The sequence below is a fragment of the Hoplias malabaricus genome, chromosome 3, assembly GCF_029633855.1.
Source record: "Hoplias malabaricus isolate fHopMal1 chromosome 3, fHopMal1.hap1, whole genome shotgun sequence".
Lineage (NCBI taxonomy): Eukaryota > Metazoa > Chordata > Actinopteri > Characiformes > Erythrinidae > Hoplias > Hoplias malabaricus.
This window is the reverse complement of record NC_089802.1, coordinates 45754641-45771923: the sequence shown is the minus strand read 5'-3', so window position 1 is coordinate 45771923 and position 17283 is coordinate 45754641. Positions and strand designations below refer to the sequence as shown.

The following is a 17283-nucleotide window of genomic DNA, read 5'->3' as shown; positions in this document are numbered from 1 at the left end:
ATATGAAAGCAAGAGTAAGTACACTGACTCTTTTTAAAACCTGCAAACAACTGTGCCATATGGTTCAATAAAGAAACTGCATTGACACATTATACATTATGTATAATACAGTTCACAAACCTGAGAGCACCATTTAATGAACTTTAACACATATTTAACACAACAGTTCACAAATATCAACAACCGAATATAAGACCAGTTTTTACCGTATCCCCATTATCGCAGCTGCTTCCATTCTGTTCAGGACTCTGGCATTCAGTGAAATCTGGATGGATATGATTTCACAAAGTTCATTAAATTTAGCTAGACATTCTGCAACTCTTGGTTCTCCACTGTTCTGAGAACACCAGCTTTTTATTTGAATTCATTGTGTACTTTTCCAATTTATCTTTACTGCTAAGAAAGACCAAGCCCACGTTGCTGTTAATGGGAATACAAGTTCAAGCTGCACTGCTTCTGTTTAAACCCTGTAAACAACAGTGTTGTACGAATCAGTAAGGAAGGGCTCCTCTGTTGCAGATAGAGAGAAAAGCTTTTTCTTGATGGATGAAGCTGTAAAGTGAAAGGACAAGGATAAAAGGACAAAGATAAAAAAAGAAAGTGTCGCATGTCAATATGTGTTCTCTGGTTTCTCAAAAGCACATTACCTGTGGGACTCACAGTGAACCAGAGCATAAAACTAAACATCGATAATGACCATTCCAGCTTTCCTCTGTGGATGTGTGAAGGACAGCTCGGCTTCTGTGTTCACTCAGCTCTGCATAACTCATACCGAGAAAACACGCATAGAAACAATCAAACCCTGGAGCATCAGGACATGTAGCTGCACTCTGTTAAATTACCTGTCTCCCTTTAATCTGTGTCAGTTCTGTTCTCTGTAAAAATTAATGCTGGCCTAGTCAGCAGAGTTACATGTAATAACCAATTGTAATTTTAACCCTGTACAGTTCTATAAGTGTCCACTAGGCAGAAACTCTGTGTAACAATAGAGGTATATATCAGAGCTCCATGGTGATCTTGGTGAACTGTAAGAGTTTGAGCTATGCCTTAGGGGAACATATTATACTCCTTCACCACACATTACCACAGTCCTAGGGTTTTAATGAAAAGTCTGTGACATGCAAACATCACAGCAGGGTTCTCCCCCTGTCTAAACAGCCCTGTTCAGAATGACTGGTTTCAGCCACCACTGAACATTTTTTATTCTGGAGGAAACATCAGGGCTTCTCTGAAGGCCTACAGGGCACTAAGGTTTCCTTGCTGCTGAAAATAGTGCAAAAGAACTGAAATCAACTATAGCAGTAAAGCATGTGGCCTAAAAAGTGATGGAGAGATTCTTGTAGTTGAGATCGGAGATGATTTATCAAATGTATCATGTATATTCATCAGCCTCTTCTTGCAAATTTATCACAGAGCATTTTTTTTTTATTGTCAGTGTGTGTTTCTGCTTTGCATCCAGTGATTTCAGGTAGGGTCTTGACCCACCATGACCGTGATTTGAATGAAGTGCTTACAGAACACGAATGAATGAATGAATGAATAAATGAATAAATACCAGATTGTTCAGATTAAATAGGCCAGCCCTGACAATGCATTAAGAGAGTAATTTACCCTAACCTTGTATTAATTTTGCCCGCTTCACATCAGACAACACACTGAAATGTGCAATAACACAAAGCAGCGATAACCCAATCTAATAATACAAAGTTTATTATACAGTTCCCATGGATCCATGGAATTGAGTGACTACACAAGGGATATGCTACATGAGAATCAAAAGCTATATTTATGGTATTCAGCGGTTTAAAACATGCTGGCAAGCATTTTTCCCTCAGAGAAAAACAAAATAGTGCCTTTTTTTGTGGAAAACAATCATGGATTTGACAGAATCATCAACACAATGTAAACATCGCTGTGGCGTCTTAAAAAAAACTGCATCAAATTTACAGACTTTGCAAAGACAACAAAGTGTTTTATTCTGCTGAAAGCTTGGCTGTTTTAAAAGAAATGTAAACATAAATCATGTAATCGCCACTTGGGCACGAGTAGAAAAGAAAACATAAGGCTTGCAGGATACATGACATGCGTGACATATTGCTCTATCTCTGTATCTGTCGTCTGCAGAGTCCTGTGTGTTTTCCGGCTTTGACAGAGATAGACAGTCGTGTTCTGAGATGCAGTGATATTATAATGGAGCTTTTAATCACACTGCACCTTTTCGAGTGTGAGCTTTATTTTTATTTCAAGGACACCTTCAAAGAGCTCATGAGGTGCAAATATGCAACAATTTAGGCACATGTAACATGATAAATCCATATGCCTCAGAAGCCAGTGTGGAATATATACACTATATTGCCAATCATCCCATTCATAATCTATCAGGTTTAATATTATGTTGGCCCACCCTTTGCAGCTATAACAGCTTCAACTCCTCTGGGAAGATTTCCACAAGGTTTAGGAGCGTGTTTATGGGAATTCTGCCCATTCTTCCGAAAGCGCATTTGGCCAGACACTGATGTTGTGCAAGAAAGCCTGGCTCTGCTCTAATTCATCCCAAAAGTGTTCTAATAGGGTGGAGGTCAGGGCTCGTTTGCAGGCCAGTCATGATCTTCCACACCAAACTCGCTCGCCCATGTCTTTATGGACCTTGCTTTATGCACTGGTGCACAGTCATGTAGGAACTGGAAGGGGCCATCCCGAAACTGTTCCCACAAAGTCGGGAGCATGAAATTGTGCAAAATCTCTTGGTATGCTGAAGCATTAAGAGTTCCTTTCACTGGAAATAAGAGGCTGAGCCCAACTCCTGAAAAACAACCCCACACCATAATCTCTTGGCACAATGCAGTCAGACTAGTACTGTTTTCCTGTAAACCGCCAAACCATCAAGACTCATCTATTGGATTGCCAGACAGAGAAGCGTGATTGGTCACTACAAAGAACATATCTCCACTTCTCTAGAGTCCAGTGGGATATGCTTTACACCATTGCATCTGATACTTTGCATTGCGCTTGGTGACCCATTCCATGAAACTCTCTATGCACTGTTCTTGAGCTAATTAGAAGGCCACATGAAGTTAGCAAGTCTGTAGCGATTGACTCTGCAGAAAGTTGGTGACCTCTGCGCTCTATGCACCTCAGCATAACCTGACACCACTCTGTCATTTTATGTGGACTACCACTTCGTGGCTGTAGTTGCTGTAGTTCCCAATCGCTTCCAGTTTGTTATAATACCACAGACTGTTGACTGTGAAATATTTAGTAGTGAGGAAATTTCACGACTGGACTTGCACAGGTGGCATCCTATCACTATATCAGAGAGTGACCCATTCTTTCACAAATGTTTGTAGAAGCAGTCTGCAGGCCTAGATGCTTGGGTTTACACACCTGTGGCTAAGGAAAGTGAGTGGAACTCCTAAATTCAATGATTTGGATGGGTGGGTGAATACTTTTTGCAATACAGTGTATATTCCTATTTTATTCCTTACAATCTAACTGCAGTAAATTTGTGAGCTGTAAGAACCATGGCTGTCTATGTCTGCCAGTCCTACAGTGAAGATATTTATACCCTTGAGAGTGGATTAATATTCCTCTCAAATGAAAACAACTGTGTATGTGTGTGTGTGTGTGTTTCTCTCTCTGTGTGTATTGGTGTGACAGCATTAAGAATACATTCACAAGCACATTGTGTGTTAAAAACAGGTTTTGCAGTGAGAGGACACTTATACATAACAGAAAACATGGACAAAACTTTGCGTCTGCGTTATCTTTAACATCCAAGGCAAATTAGCAAATTACAGTATATTCTTTGGAAAAAAATCAAATAATTTTTTTTCTTCAAACCAAGCAAGGCAGCTGTGATGATATGAAGATATGCAATAAAAAACACAAGTCATTGACTATGATGGATATTCCTAAGGTGTATAACACACCCAGACACCTTTCAGACTTGTGTCTGTGTGCTCAAAATGCTTTTGAGCTTTATACATGGTTTTACAACAATCTGTTGCTCTTTCTTAATGGACACTTAAGCATTCCTTATGCATCTGTAGGTTAAGGCCTGCATTCCCTTTCTTTCACAATATGTTCTATGAGAGTGAAACTTATTAAGTATGCCTCAAATTAACTAGTCCCTTTACTGCTGTGGCAGATTTTACTAAATGTTCTTGGCTCCAGAAGCCGCTGCCTGTGATGAAGTCTTTACAACAGAGATAAAGGTTTTTTTTTCCAGGCGTCTATCAAATATAATTCATAAACACAAGCCACATGGAAGACAAAATGGTGCAAACTAAACTGTGCTCTTTGGAGATGCACTTTGTGGAACGTGCACTCGAGAAACCTAACAGAGGTTCGACATTGAGAGATGCATTGTACATCACAGGTTAGAAATTTCTGTGTGAACCAGATCTTACATGAGATATAAAAGGTAAGAAATGGTGTTGGAATTCAGGTTTGAATCCAAGTTTTAGCACTTGTTATTCACTGCTGATGAATTCTGAGACCATGACAATCCATGTTCTCATTACAAGACAAGATTCCAATGACATACTCCCGTCATTATATAACATCCAACCAGCGGGTATCTCAAATGTTTAAAGAAGAGTCCAAACATGTTGACATTTGTGATAATGCAGCATTGATAAATGCAGTGATATATCTTGTGTAAATTGAAAAGACACTGTAGTTGCATAAACTGGAAGAAAATCCAGAGTGCAGTTGGGGAATGGGCGATCCCTTATGTCAAATACAAATTTGTGCATTTGCATCCTTACAATTGTGCAAGATTAGCACAAGTGGAAAGTACAGGGCTGTTTTATGCTTATGGCTCTGGGTATTCAGTACGTATGGCCATACTACAGCCATATGTATACAGTAAATGTGTATGTCTCTGAAGTGCCTAAACATAAACTGCCTAAACCGTCTGGATAAACATTTTTAAAAAGCTGATTTCAAGGTTAAAATAAATCTGTCAATTAATTATAATAATAGTAATGATATTATTAACAATAATAAAAATATTTAGATAAATCCTGGGGCTTGTAATGTTCCATTTTTATACACAGAGGAGAAAATGATGTGTCTGTGAAACATGAATCTTCATTTGTAGAAGCCTTGAAGAGGTCTTTAAACTTATGGTAAATGATTATACACATTATATTTAGAGTTGCTTTAGAGCATCTCTTTTTGAAAATAAGAAGTAGTCTGCATAAAAATATCAAGCTTTTTCTTGCTGCTTCCTCAATGCCATAGCAGTTTGTAATATGAAAAAAATTGCAAACATACATCCCTTTTAAATTTTACGTAATTCATGCAAATTATTAAAACTAGGGCTTAGATTAAAAACTCCTGTAAACTTGAGACAGTGTACCTATCTTACTACCTTGTGATAGTGTACCTCTCATATATAATTAAAGTGAAACTCTTATGTTTTCTAGAGGAGTACAATGTGATATCGTTCCTAAGGATAATATTAAGGTGGCATAATGAAAGTAGAAATCTGGTTCTGGTAAGTTTTTGAGCTGTTGTGAAATACATTCAGGGGCTTATGTGAACGAAGTGGAACCCCTCACATCTCAGCATAAAACAGACTGAATACACCACCTGTGTATGAGTGACAAACATTAGCTGGAGGGATGGACACATTAATGAATGTATGTGTTTTTGTTTCGAATAGTATGTGCTTGAAAGTGAAGACATACCATGACTTTTTTCTTGGCTCTTTTCAACCGTCTGGTCTTTCCTTTGCTTTTCTGATTTTTGTTTTGTGTTTAGGAGAAATGTGAAATGGCTGATGAACAGATGCTTGTCTTTCAAAAGACGAAATGACTGATGGCACCTTTAGAGGTAACCCTACGTACCATTTTAAGGTGTCCAGGTAGTTTTTAAGTACCAGAAAGTTCCAAGTTTTGCTGGATGGATTGACCACCAAGATCCTGGTACTGGATTTTTAAGCTGTATCTGACATAGCACTGATTTTAAAGATGACAAATACAGCTTTTTTTGCCAAGTCTCCCATTTGGCTTCAAAGGCTGCCATCCACAGTGGTTGAATCTCACTCTGAAAGCTTTCTTCTAGGCTTACTTAGAGCCAGACCAACCCCTGTCCCCGTAAGCTCCTTCCCCGGTGGCAGAGTGAGGTGAAGGGGCACAGAGGTCAGAGTCTGTATCGGACTCTCCCTCTGCAATGTAGGGTCTGACTTTAGAAGAGCGTGCCACTCCGCTGAAGTAAGCATTGTTGAGAAAGTCCAGGTTCTCCTTTGACTGGGAGATGCTGAAGCCGCTGAAGGAGCGCTCCAGCTCCTCGTGATCCACCGAGGGGATGGATATGGAGGTGTCGCTCTCAGCACCAGCCTGGTGTTGGGACAAGGCTCCAGGCTTACCCTCGTCCAGCCCACTCCCACGAGAGTGGTGCTGCCCACCACTTCGGGATGTGCCGTTGTGTCCACCAGAAGAGCGCTCGTGGGCCGGTGGAGGTGGGATACGTACCAAAGAGGGGTCCCCTACGGGGGAGGTGCCCTGGCTGCGAGGCGGGGGTTCAGGAAGGGCGTGAGGATGCCAGGAGGTGGAGGGATGGCAGTGGTTGGAGGGAGGTGGGTCAAAGTTCTTCTGGCCAGCGGCACTGTTGGAGCGGATGATTTTAGTAATGGAACCGGACTTCTCCATGTGGTCAACGGGGCTATGATATGGTGGGGCTGGGTCAGGCTCCTTGGACCCAAAGTATGCATCTGTTTCAGACTGCGGGATTCCCATTCGTTGAATGTAGACATTCACTAGGAAATCCAATTTCCTTTCCATGGACATCACCTGTTGGAGGAGCAGGGTTAGCCAAACATGCTGCCTTAGTTTCAAGATGGCATAAAATGACTAATTCAATGAATCATCTTTTTAATTTACAATAAAAACAATAAAAGTGAAATGAATGACATTATGTTGTTACAATAGCACCTGTCGATGGGTGGGATATATTAGGAAGAGACTGAAAAGTCAATTGCAAGTAAAGTAGCTTAGTGAATTTGATTAGATCCAAATAGTGCTGCATTGTTTTGCCGCATTCATCATAATTTGGTCATTGTTAATGTGGCTCAAGTCCTCACACTCGCCAGTTTTTTCTGCTTTCAACAAATGAATTTCAAGAACTGACTGTCCACTCACTGCCTAATATATCTCACCCATTGTCATGTGACATTGTAATGAGATAATCAATTCTATTCATTTCACATCTCATTGTTTTTAATCTTATCACTGATATAAATCTTATATCAAAACTATCTAAAACTAAGTATGCTCCTAAGCTTATAAGAACATAAATACATTAATTAAGTGAACTTTTATATCATCATTAGCTTATGAGCCCTCAAAATGAGCATGTGGACATAAATCAATGTGCCCTAGGTTTTCTGTATCCCAAAAAGTAATAATATAGTCTATATTTTTATGTGCATATTGTAGCACACCAATTTACATGTAGTCTTGAATTGACCAGAGAATAAAAGTAGGGACTAACATTAACATAAAACTGCATTGCGTGCTCTGTATTATGTGGTTTTCTGATAATGTCAGACACAGTGTGTTATTGCTTGCTGAATATAGGCAAATACATCTAATAAGGTTTAAACTTCTGTTCACCGAAGCATACACTTAATTTATGTAGCTACCGCCACTGTGAAGCTCCTCCAAAATCCAGAATTCAAATTCTGCCTAAAACCATCAGCGTTGTCAAGCTCATCTTCATAAAGTTTAGTGACCTGTTTCTCTACTTTCACAAGTCTTCCCATCATACTGGGGTCCTCTGTGATCTCTGCTTCTGTGGTGCTTTTAGGGCGGTCCTTGTCTGTGATGGGAGCACCTCTACCCACAATCTGGTCCACTCTACCAATCACAGCATAGAGAGACAACATCTAGAATATAGCATATAATTCAATATCCAATGAAAGTGTATTAGTAATACTTGGAAGAACTGTGCAAAAATAAGAAGCATTTTTGAAATGTGTTAAGGGTGAAACAAAAAAAATCCAAACAGTTATGTACAGAAAAGTAGAATAGGAGGAGATAAGAGACAACAGAAGATCCCACACTCCTGCACTACCTCTCTGCAAGGTGCAGATAATCGTGGAGGTGAAAGAGAGCATGCAGAATGGTGAGGTATGATATGAAGAGGTGTGTCCAGATAGAGAGAGAGATGGACAAAAGAGAGCCAGGCCCACCAGAAGGACTAAATCTTAATATCTGCATTTAAGAGCATTTAGTAGCATTTGAACAATGTGTCAGTAAAGTTGCAAAATTATGATATTTTCTACTCTACTGAATCTAAGTATCCTACTAATAATAAAATTCATATACAAGATATGAATTTGGGTATATGTATTTATGACCTTCATAAATATACATATATACACGAGACACTAGGCAAATCCTACGCTGTATTTTATTTAAATAATGTCTTTGACACATTATTCAAAATGACAGACTGCATGTAAAATTTGCCCAAAACATTCCCTGTTCCACTACTTTGAGAGTTTGCTTCAAGCAGTATATTGAAGCACCAACTTTTATTGAAGTACCCAACGAATGAACAAAAAAACAGATAAATAACACAAAAAAATGAAAGAAAAAAGAAAAAAAGAAGAAGAAAAAAAAAAGCTTTCCTACATATGCCTGATACTCTGGCATTCTACAACGCTCTTTGTGCATTATGTGGCATGCCCATGTATTATGTCATGCCAGCATGCATAAGTAAAAAAGCACTGCTGAAATTATAAAACTACTTGGTCATAGGCACCTCGGCTGCATTTTGCTCGGTCCAGATTGTACAATTCATACAGCGATGCAAGCAAACCAGCTTCAACCTGTTTTTGTTCAGCTACTGTTACTTACCTGTGTGGTGCCTGATATTTACAAACCCTGCTCTAACTGTGGAGTGTCAGTTATCCATGTGTGGGGGATTAAGTGTGCATGGGAAACATAGATTAATGACATGCTCAGTTACAACAAAGGACATTCAGGGAATTAAGATTTTGTCAATGACTTCTAAGTTAAACCAGGAAGTTGAGACTATATTTATATTGATTAGCTACAGAACAGAAACATAACATTTATTTCACTAAGACAAATTTGGAGCTAAGTGACTGTATGGAGGGCTAAAGCATAGTGAGTTGACTAAAATGGAGACATTTATAAAATAAGAAAGAGTGAAGGCTATGTTCCGTCCTCCTTACACTAATGGCTTTGTCAAAGATTCTGTCGCAGCAAAACTGGACTACTAGTAAAGTCCTTTTATTGTAGGTGAAAAGAAAAATTGCTCCACATCATGATATTACAATAACAGTGTAAAACCTGGAAGGCTGGGCAGTGACCTAACTGACTGCATGGACTGTAATTCTAGAAGGACAAAATCGCTTAAGCCCAAGTCGAATGGGATTAGTTTTTCCTGTGGACATGGTGTAAAATAATAATTACCAGATTATCTCAGCAGTTTAAATCTTTCTACTGTACAAGGAGCAGTAAATATAACCTCAGGTTATATTAATCCTGTGCAAATTGATATGTGGCAGAATATTCCGTCATATCCTGGGATGAAGACATTTTTTGTGGGTTTTCTTAAGAATGAAGGCACTGGAGGAGGCTTTTAGTGATGTAATGTATGGTTCAAGAACAAGGCTATGCTCAGGGGTTGAACAACGCACCATGCTCAAATCCACAAAATGATCTAAAGCAGGGATCATCAATCTTATCCACAAAGGGCTGGTGTGGCTGCAGGTTTTCTTTCCAACCAAACACTGTTTAACTCTTTAGAGGGGAGACTAGTTGATTAAACAAGTACAATCAGGTGTGCTCTGCTTAACTGGAATGAAAACCTGCAGCCACACTGGCCTTTTGTGGATAAGATTAGTGACCCAGGACCCAAAGGATCACTCTATATAGCTGTAGGTAGGTTTTCTGCAAAATAGCATCTTACATATAAGTGTTAGGAAGGCGCACCCTACTCATTAAGTTCCCATTATACGGTCTACATCAGGTATAATAATTGTGTGAAGGTTGCTGAGGGATGGATATTGTTTGTGGGAAGGCTGTTCTCAGAACAGTGGTGACAGTCTAAAAACTCCAGTAGCTCTGCTGTATATGATCTATGCTCTCATCTCTATTATTTTTACCAGGATTTCTCATCTAGTGAAACTCCATCAAAAACACGACTGACATTTTATTGTAAAATGACATTACACCAGCTCCTCACGGAAAAAGGAATCTCATGTGAATATGGCTTTTCACATCTTTTCTGAGATTATATAAATTATGTCAGTCAACTTATAAACATGCTTGATTTTAATCTACTAATCTATTTACCTACAAATTAATTATCTGGTATACATAGTGCTCTACAAAAAGCCAGAGGTCTGTCCTTCCAGTGCTATATGAAAATTACTTAGTTATTTATGTATATTCATGTGTATCCCTAATAATAGCAATACTCTTACTGGGATATAGGTTTAGCCTACTCCATCCAGCACTGTAAAATGGTTAACGCCTCTGTTTCCGCAGTCTGTGGTAACTGAGCAGTCAGCAGCAATGTTCTAGCAGTCATGTAGTCTGAAACAAAAACAGGCTGCTTTCATTTCCGGCCAGCACACCCAGAAAAAATTAGAATAGAGCTCTACATGAGCAAGAGATGCAGTTTGGTGCGTCCTAACCTAGGTGAGAACTGGGGCGACTCTTTGGTTCCTTTGGTTGAATACTTCTTATGGCGGGGAGTGGTGGGACCCGGAGGACCCAATATCATATCTATCCTGGCAAAGCAAATAGAGGAGAGGACAGCACAATGCAGAATGACGTGACACGGACCAGCACAAACGTCAGGGCCATGGGCACATCAGCACGCAGAGGGTGGGGGGCGGGGGGTAAACAAACATACAATGAACCAACCAAACAAACAAAATTCCAACAGGAAAAGAGACACTAAGACAAATAGGAGAAAATATATTCCAGACATACTTTACAGAGTAAACAGCCAAACGGTTGTTTCTTATAGGTTTCGGGTCTTAAAGTAACTGATGGTGAGCGCTTGCCATGACACTGGAGCAAGACTTCTAACCTGAAAGTATGCCTTGACATCATACATAAGCTCCAAAGCAGGAATATATTTACAAATGTTATATATTGAATCACCTGGAGAAATCACAAAACAATATATATGCATAGTGTTTATTGATGGGTTTGAATGGAATTGCTGTTAAATAAGACTGTGAAGGCTGAGACTTGTTTCAGTTCCTGTTTCCCTACGCTACTGGTTTTGTCCATTCAAAGCAAGACTGACTATATACTATTCTTGTACACGTACTGAAATTGTCAGTGTAGTCCTTCTAAGGTGGGTGAATGTTAAGCACACAAAACACCTCAAAATGACAAATTGCTCCACATCATGATATTGAACAAACACTATGAAACTGGGAAGACTGGGAAGTTTTTTTTGACCTAAGTGAGTGCATGGTGTACAGGAGTGAAGAATGCAATGTCACACTGTTCAGAGGAACCATGATTAAACCAGGATAGACGCAAAGAGGAGGGCATGCAAGAACATTTGTAGTGTAATACAACAGTAAGGGAAATCTGAAATCGTGTTTAGTTTGGGCATGTGTCTGTGTGCATGTATGGCTGGGTGGGCAGGGGAGGGCAGGAGAAGGGGAAGGAAATAAAAAGAGAAGACTGAAAATGAAAAAGAAGGGAGAAACTCTCCCCTTGGACATTGCCGTTTTGTGTCAGCTCTTGCCTGGACTGCAGGTTTTTAATCCTGGCCAACATGTCTAGGTGTCCAGCTGAATACTGCTCAATAACATCCATCACATCGTAAGGCCGCAGACTCTCCTTAAACTTTCGCTTTGACACCATAAACCTCATAATGCTGCAGAGACAAAGAATTTGAATAGTGTACATTAATACAGCTCAAAAACACATACAGTACACTGTCAGTATATCAGCTTTAATGTAGTGTTAGCAGAACATTGACCTGTTTTAGGAAATAAAAAAAAAAACTGGGTTAAGCTTCATGGTGCTGCAGTGTCCCTCCTCTTTATTAGGGCTGTCATGCTAGACACAGGGGGTAGAGGACAACACAGAGAGCCTTCTAACTCCACCACACTTTGGCTCATGCTGTCCTAACCCACTGAGCCAATGTCACCCCGAAAACTCAACAGAATTCCCATTGGCTCAGTTTCTACTCCTGCAATATGTTCCTAATTTGCTTTAATGCTCTGCTATTCCTGCCTGAGGGAACTGGAACTGAGACATAGAGATTTAAAAAATGTAAAAATATGAGGACGGGTTAAATAGCTTTAATAGTATATGCAAAGCTAATGGTAAACTGATGCATTTTACTGGGTACATTTAGAATGAATATTGAATACAATCAAAGGAGTGATACACTCTTAATAATAAAAGTGCTAAAAGTATATATGTTTTTTTTTTTTGGTATGTGACAAAAAGTAGTTTAGTTTCCAAAAAGTATGCCAAGTCTAAGCACCAATTTGATACCCATATAAATTTGATATCAATATAAAATGAATATCAGACAAAAATGCTGGATATCAGAGTGTGCTTCAATTAAAAAGAACTCATTTTTAAACTTGGTAATTGAACAAAAAGCAACTGGTGGATGGTATTTAATTCCCTTAAGCGTTCCCATAATTTCATTGTTTTCCCCAATACTTAAAAAAGAAGAGAAGACAACAAACTCAATATGACTTTTATTATGTATGACTGTTTTTTAGGGTTTCTCTTGTAACTTCTTCTCTTCCTACTCTGACACTGCTCTACAGATGTGAGGTCAGATGGCAAATGTTGAAACAAAAGCCACTAAAAATGATTTTGGAAACCTGATGTGGTTTTTCTGTGCCATCACATGTTCTTAGTGACTTGCCTTGTTAAATTAAAGGTTAAATAATTAAAAAAATATATATAAAAATCCCTCAAAATAACCCTTTCAGGATCTTTTTCTTAAGAGTGCAGACCTGTGCTGTTTTTATGATTTACATTCTGTGCTCGTCTCCTTGTTGCTTACCACACAGCTCGGATGGTAACTTTGATTCCTGGTGTTAAATCTTGTGGTACAAACTCACAATGGCAGCTCTTATTGTCATCAACAATGTCTTCTCCAGGCAGGCTGGCTTCTATAAAACACAACATGGGCACAGGAGGACTTTGGCATTAGTAAACACACCCCTTAGCCTCACTTGGGTTTAGCTGTTTCACTCTGAGATGGAACCAAGCAGAGGCCAGCCACAGCCATTAACTTGCATAGCTCAGTAGGACAGTGTAGTGTTTAATACCCATTGGGTTAGAGCAGGTTAATGGGCAGTGTGCTCATCTCAGACGTGTGACTGCAGGGTGGCTCAATGCAAAGGGGGGGAGGGGGGGGGCAGGGAAAGGCAGAATTGAGAAGTTAGGGTTTAACTAAGACAACCGTGGCCCAAAGAGCAGAATTAGTGAGCCAGCAAATGTGCAGTGAATTTTTTTCTATGCATCTGGCTCCACTGTCATTAAGAAAGGCAATTAAGTTGCACTTTAACAGTCTGCCTCCATGAGAGTTTGAATTGCAGTCACTCTACAAGAAAGGTTTTGTGAAAACAGAAATGGAGAGAAGAAGATATGTCAAATGAATAGATTTCTTTGATTCCACTTTGCAGAGTACCTGTAAGTCAAAATCTGTTTTATTTAATGCTAGGCAATGTGAGGGGAACTGAAAGGCACTGAAGCCAAAGTTAATTATGCTAAAACAGGAAAAATCTTCCTGTTAAGCACCCTCATCAACTGTTGGCTTGCCCAGTGCCCAGTACATGGATTTCGACTACTGACCCCATTGTGCTTAACCAGCTCATGGAGCTAAAAATTTGGGAATTTAAAGTATTAGTCTGTAACATTTTCTTTTCCATTTCCCCTGTTGATTGTCATGCTAAAGCAGTAATTCTAGGCTATGCTTTTTCTCATTTGTCACCACAGTTCTAGCATGTGAGCTGCAGAACCATACCAACAATGCCAGCGAAACCACAGAGCCTGACAACAGTGTACAAAAACCTAAATGACTCCAACTAAGTGATGTATGAATCTCTAAATGGCTGTTTTTGTTTGTTTGTTTCAGTGCTCTGTGATGCTGACTGGAAGGCCCCATTATGTGAGAAGTTGCAGGGACTCTGTAACTAATCAGTTTTCCTCACATGCAGGTAACAGAGCAGGGTTGCCAGCTGCTTAAGGCTATGGACTTGGAATCATGGTAATGATGGATCCATGTGCCATGTGCTTATGGAATGGGTCTGGAACAAAACCATGCACTCTTATTAGTGGCTATTTCACTTAGGGTTCATCAAAAAAAGGAGCTTGTTCTAGTGGCCACAACCCCTAACAGACAGGTGATATTGTCTTACTGATCAACCCTTCAATTGCTGCAAAGGTTTGAAGAAGAGAAATGACAAATGCTGGTTAAAAAGGTGGCTATCGAGAAACTAAAACAAGGCAAAACACTAGAATGAGATTCAGTGGAAATTGAATTGAAACTATAAGGCATAAAAACTCTGAAGATTTGGCAAATTTGAAGTGTTTTATAAATTGTGCCTTATGATAAACGCAATGCTGATATTGCAGTATGTGTTGTGTGTTTTAAATGAAATGTACATGCCACAGGAGACATTACTGAAACATGTGGACTAGAAAACTAATAGAGGTGTACACAGCTGTTGCAAGGTTTATGCAAACAACATAACACCACAGTCAATATTTTTTCTCCAAAATATGTCAGATATTGTCAATTTTATCAAAAGTATATATGATCAAAGCATATGATATATATGCTGAAGCATTGCTGTACCTTCAGAAATCTTAAAAAACAAAAACAAACAAAAAAAAAAACAGACATTTTTGATACAGATACAATGAAATAACCCATCAACAAATGCATAGCACACAAATACAATCACAGTTTAATTGTTACTTTAAGTAACAAAAATGTTTTAAAAAAAGCACCTTCAAGATCACAAGATTATCTTTCACACTTGCCTTCAAAGGGACCCTCTTCTTTTAGATTTCATCAAATAAATGTTTAATACAAAGAGTTGCATTACATTTGATGATAATCATGGGTCATATAAATAATCTGGGATCTTGAGGGTAACATTTCCATAGAATCCAGACATCACACAGAATACGGAAGTACTAACATAAGATAGCATCTTATGTATTAACATTTTGAAATGTTAGAAAAACTGAAATGAAAGAATGAATGCTGGTGGACTGATGGACATCATGTGTAAAATGTTCAAATTCATTTTAAATTCACATTCTTCATGAGTTAGTGGAGACAAAATGAGAGATGATGAAACAGTAAACTCCCTGTTGATTTTGAAACTGAAGGATGAATCATAAAAAAAACCTTAAAGTGATATTTTGGACAGTAAATAATTTTATATAATCAGAGCTGAGCTAAAACTATAATTGAATAGATGTTTGAAATAATTAAAAAATTTTTTGCTAATTCTATACTTATTTATAAACTCTTCACAAAGTAAAGAAAGAAAAATTAAATAAAATAACAAATGCAAATTTACAAATAATTACATAGAAACACTAACATTCAAACAGAACGGTAACAATTATTTCCATTAAAAAATGTTCTTGTTTATTTTTATTTGCTTGTAATAAATATAGACACTAGCCTGAAAAAAGTCATGCAGCTAATGGTGGTCTGGCAAGTTTGAATAATCTTGTATATTTTTATTACTTTGTGCTTATTCATTAATATTCAACTCATTAGACTCATTTTGTTCTATTAGCCACACAGCAAACAAGCACACAAGTATTCTCAGCTACATTAAACATTGCAGCTAGAATATTTTAATATGCTAGAAATATAATAACCTAAGAACCTAAAAATAAAATAGATCAGCTTTTCAAATATTGCACTGTCCAAAATTTTATGAACATAAAAAATATAATTAGTTTAAACAGATATGGCAGAGATGTCCAGTTTTATCTGAAAAAGGCTGGTGTGGTTAACACTGTTCCTGGAGTACACCCTACTCTGATATTTTGCTGTTTTCCTGTTTCCCAAACACATTAACCAACACTTCATGACATTAACAGTCACATTCTGAGATGGGGTGTGTATACAGTATTATCCATTCATCCATTTTCTGTTAAAGTGCTTATCCAATTCAGGGTGGCGGTGGGTTCGGAGCCTAACCGGAAGCGCTGGGCACAAGGCAGGAACACACCCTGGAGGGTGCACCAGGCCATCATAGGGTGAGACACACACTCACACACACCTATGGACACTTTTGAGTTGCCAATCCACCTACCAATGTGTTTTTTTTCGTTTGTTTTTGTTTTTTGGACCAAGTGAGGAAACCCATGCTGACATGAGGAGAACACACCAAACTTCAAACAGACAGTCACCTGGAGCAGGGCTCCAACCCACAACCCCAGGACCCTGGAGCTGTGTGACAATGACACTACCTGTTGTACCACCATGCCGCCCTATATCCTATTAGATAAAAGAAAACAAAAAAATGTACAGGGCAGAGAGTTCTCCAGGATTAAATGCACCCAGAATCCAATACAAAAAGAAATGTCACATTCATAGCCAACATATAAAAGAAGAAAACAAATGGCAAAGATGACAATAGCGTATGTTCTGACATGAAGCTATGTTACCACTAAAGCTAGTTCGATTTTGAAGGGTGTCAGTTTAAGGGTAGAAGTTGTATTGAGCCCAGACCCATCTGGTTTGCCTGACCTGGGGAGCTCTTCTGCCTCAAATCTTCTGCCTGCATCTCAATCAGCACTTTAGCATCAGCATTAAACAGAGAAATGGAAAGGACATCATCAGGATCCAGATTCATTTCAAAACGGGGGGAAAAAAATCAATCACACACAGATTACACATAGGTTGCACTTTACACAATGTGCTATTAACAGAGCCCTCCCAAAACCAAACAGATGCATTTCTAGACAAGAAATATGTACGACTGACTACAAACATTCATATCACCTGAATTATTTTAAATTGATCTGTCACTGATTTAATTACTGTATTTATTTTATTGCCCAATCTGATCATTAAACAAAGTTTTGGGGCTTCTCCAATATGCACTCTTTTGTAAAGTGATACCAGAGCACAAGCTTTAATGACATCTTTTGGAATACTGCAATTAACACACAAACTCTGGGCACTAGAGTTGGAACTAGTTGGGAACTGGGGACTAGATTTCAGAATATTGCTGGGGTTTATACCCCTCTAGCTGACGGTTGG

General features: G+C 38.7%; 1 protein-coding gene across 3 annotated transcripts in view; it reads right to left on the bottom strand.

Moving 5' to 3' along the window:
* Nucleotides 1–2229: 2229 nt before the first annotated feature.
* Nucleotides 2230–17283, bottom strand: part of LOC136690702 (potassium voltage-gated channel subfamily KQT member 2) — a 67886-nt gene continuing 52832 nt past the window's right edge. Inside the window, exons 12-17 of one of the 3 annotated variants that reach the window (XM_066662667.1) lie at nucleotides 16768–16815; nucleotides 13045–13153; nucleotides 11758–11889; nucleotides 10682–10777; nucleotides 7742–7865; nucleotides 2230–6800 (exon numbers count right to left, since the gene is read on the bottom strand). In XM_066662667.1, coding sequence (XP_066518764.1) covers nucleotides 6075–6800; nucleotides 7742–7865; nucleotides 10682–10777; nucleotides 11758–11889; nucleotides 13045–13153; nucleotides 16768–16815 — 1235 coding nt within the window. In that variant the 3' untranslated portion in view covers nucleotides 2230–6074. The remainder of the gene's footprint in view (nucleotides 6801–7741; nucleotides 7866–10681; nucleotides 10778–11757; nucleotides 11890–13044; nucleotides 13154–16767; nucleotides 16816–17283) is intronic. The other 2 variants (XM_066662665.1, XM_066662666.1) reach the window with 2 other exon arrangements.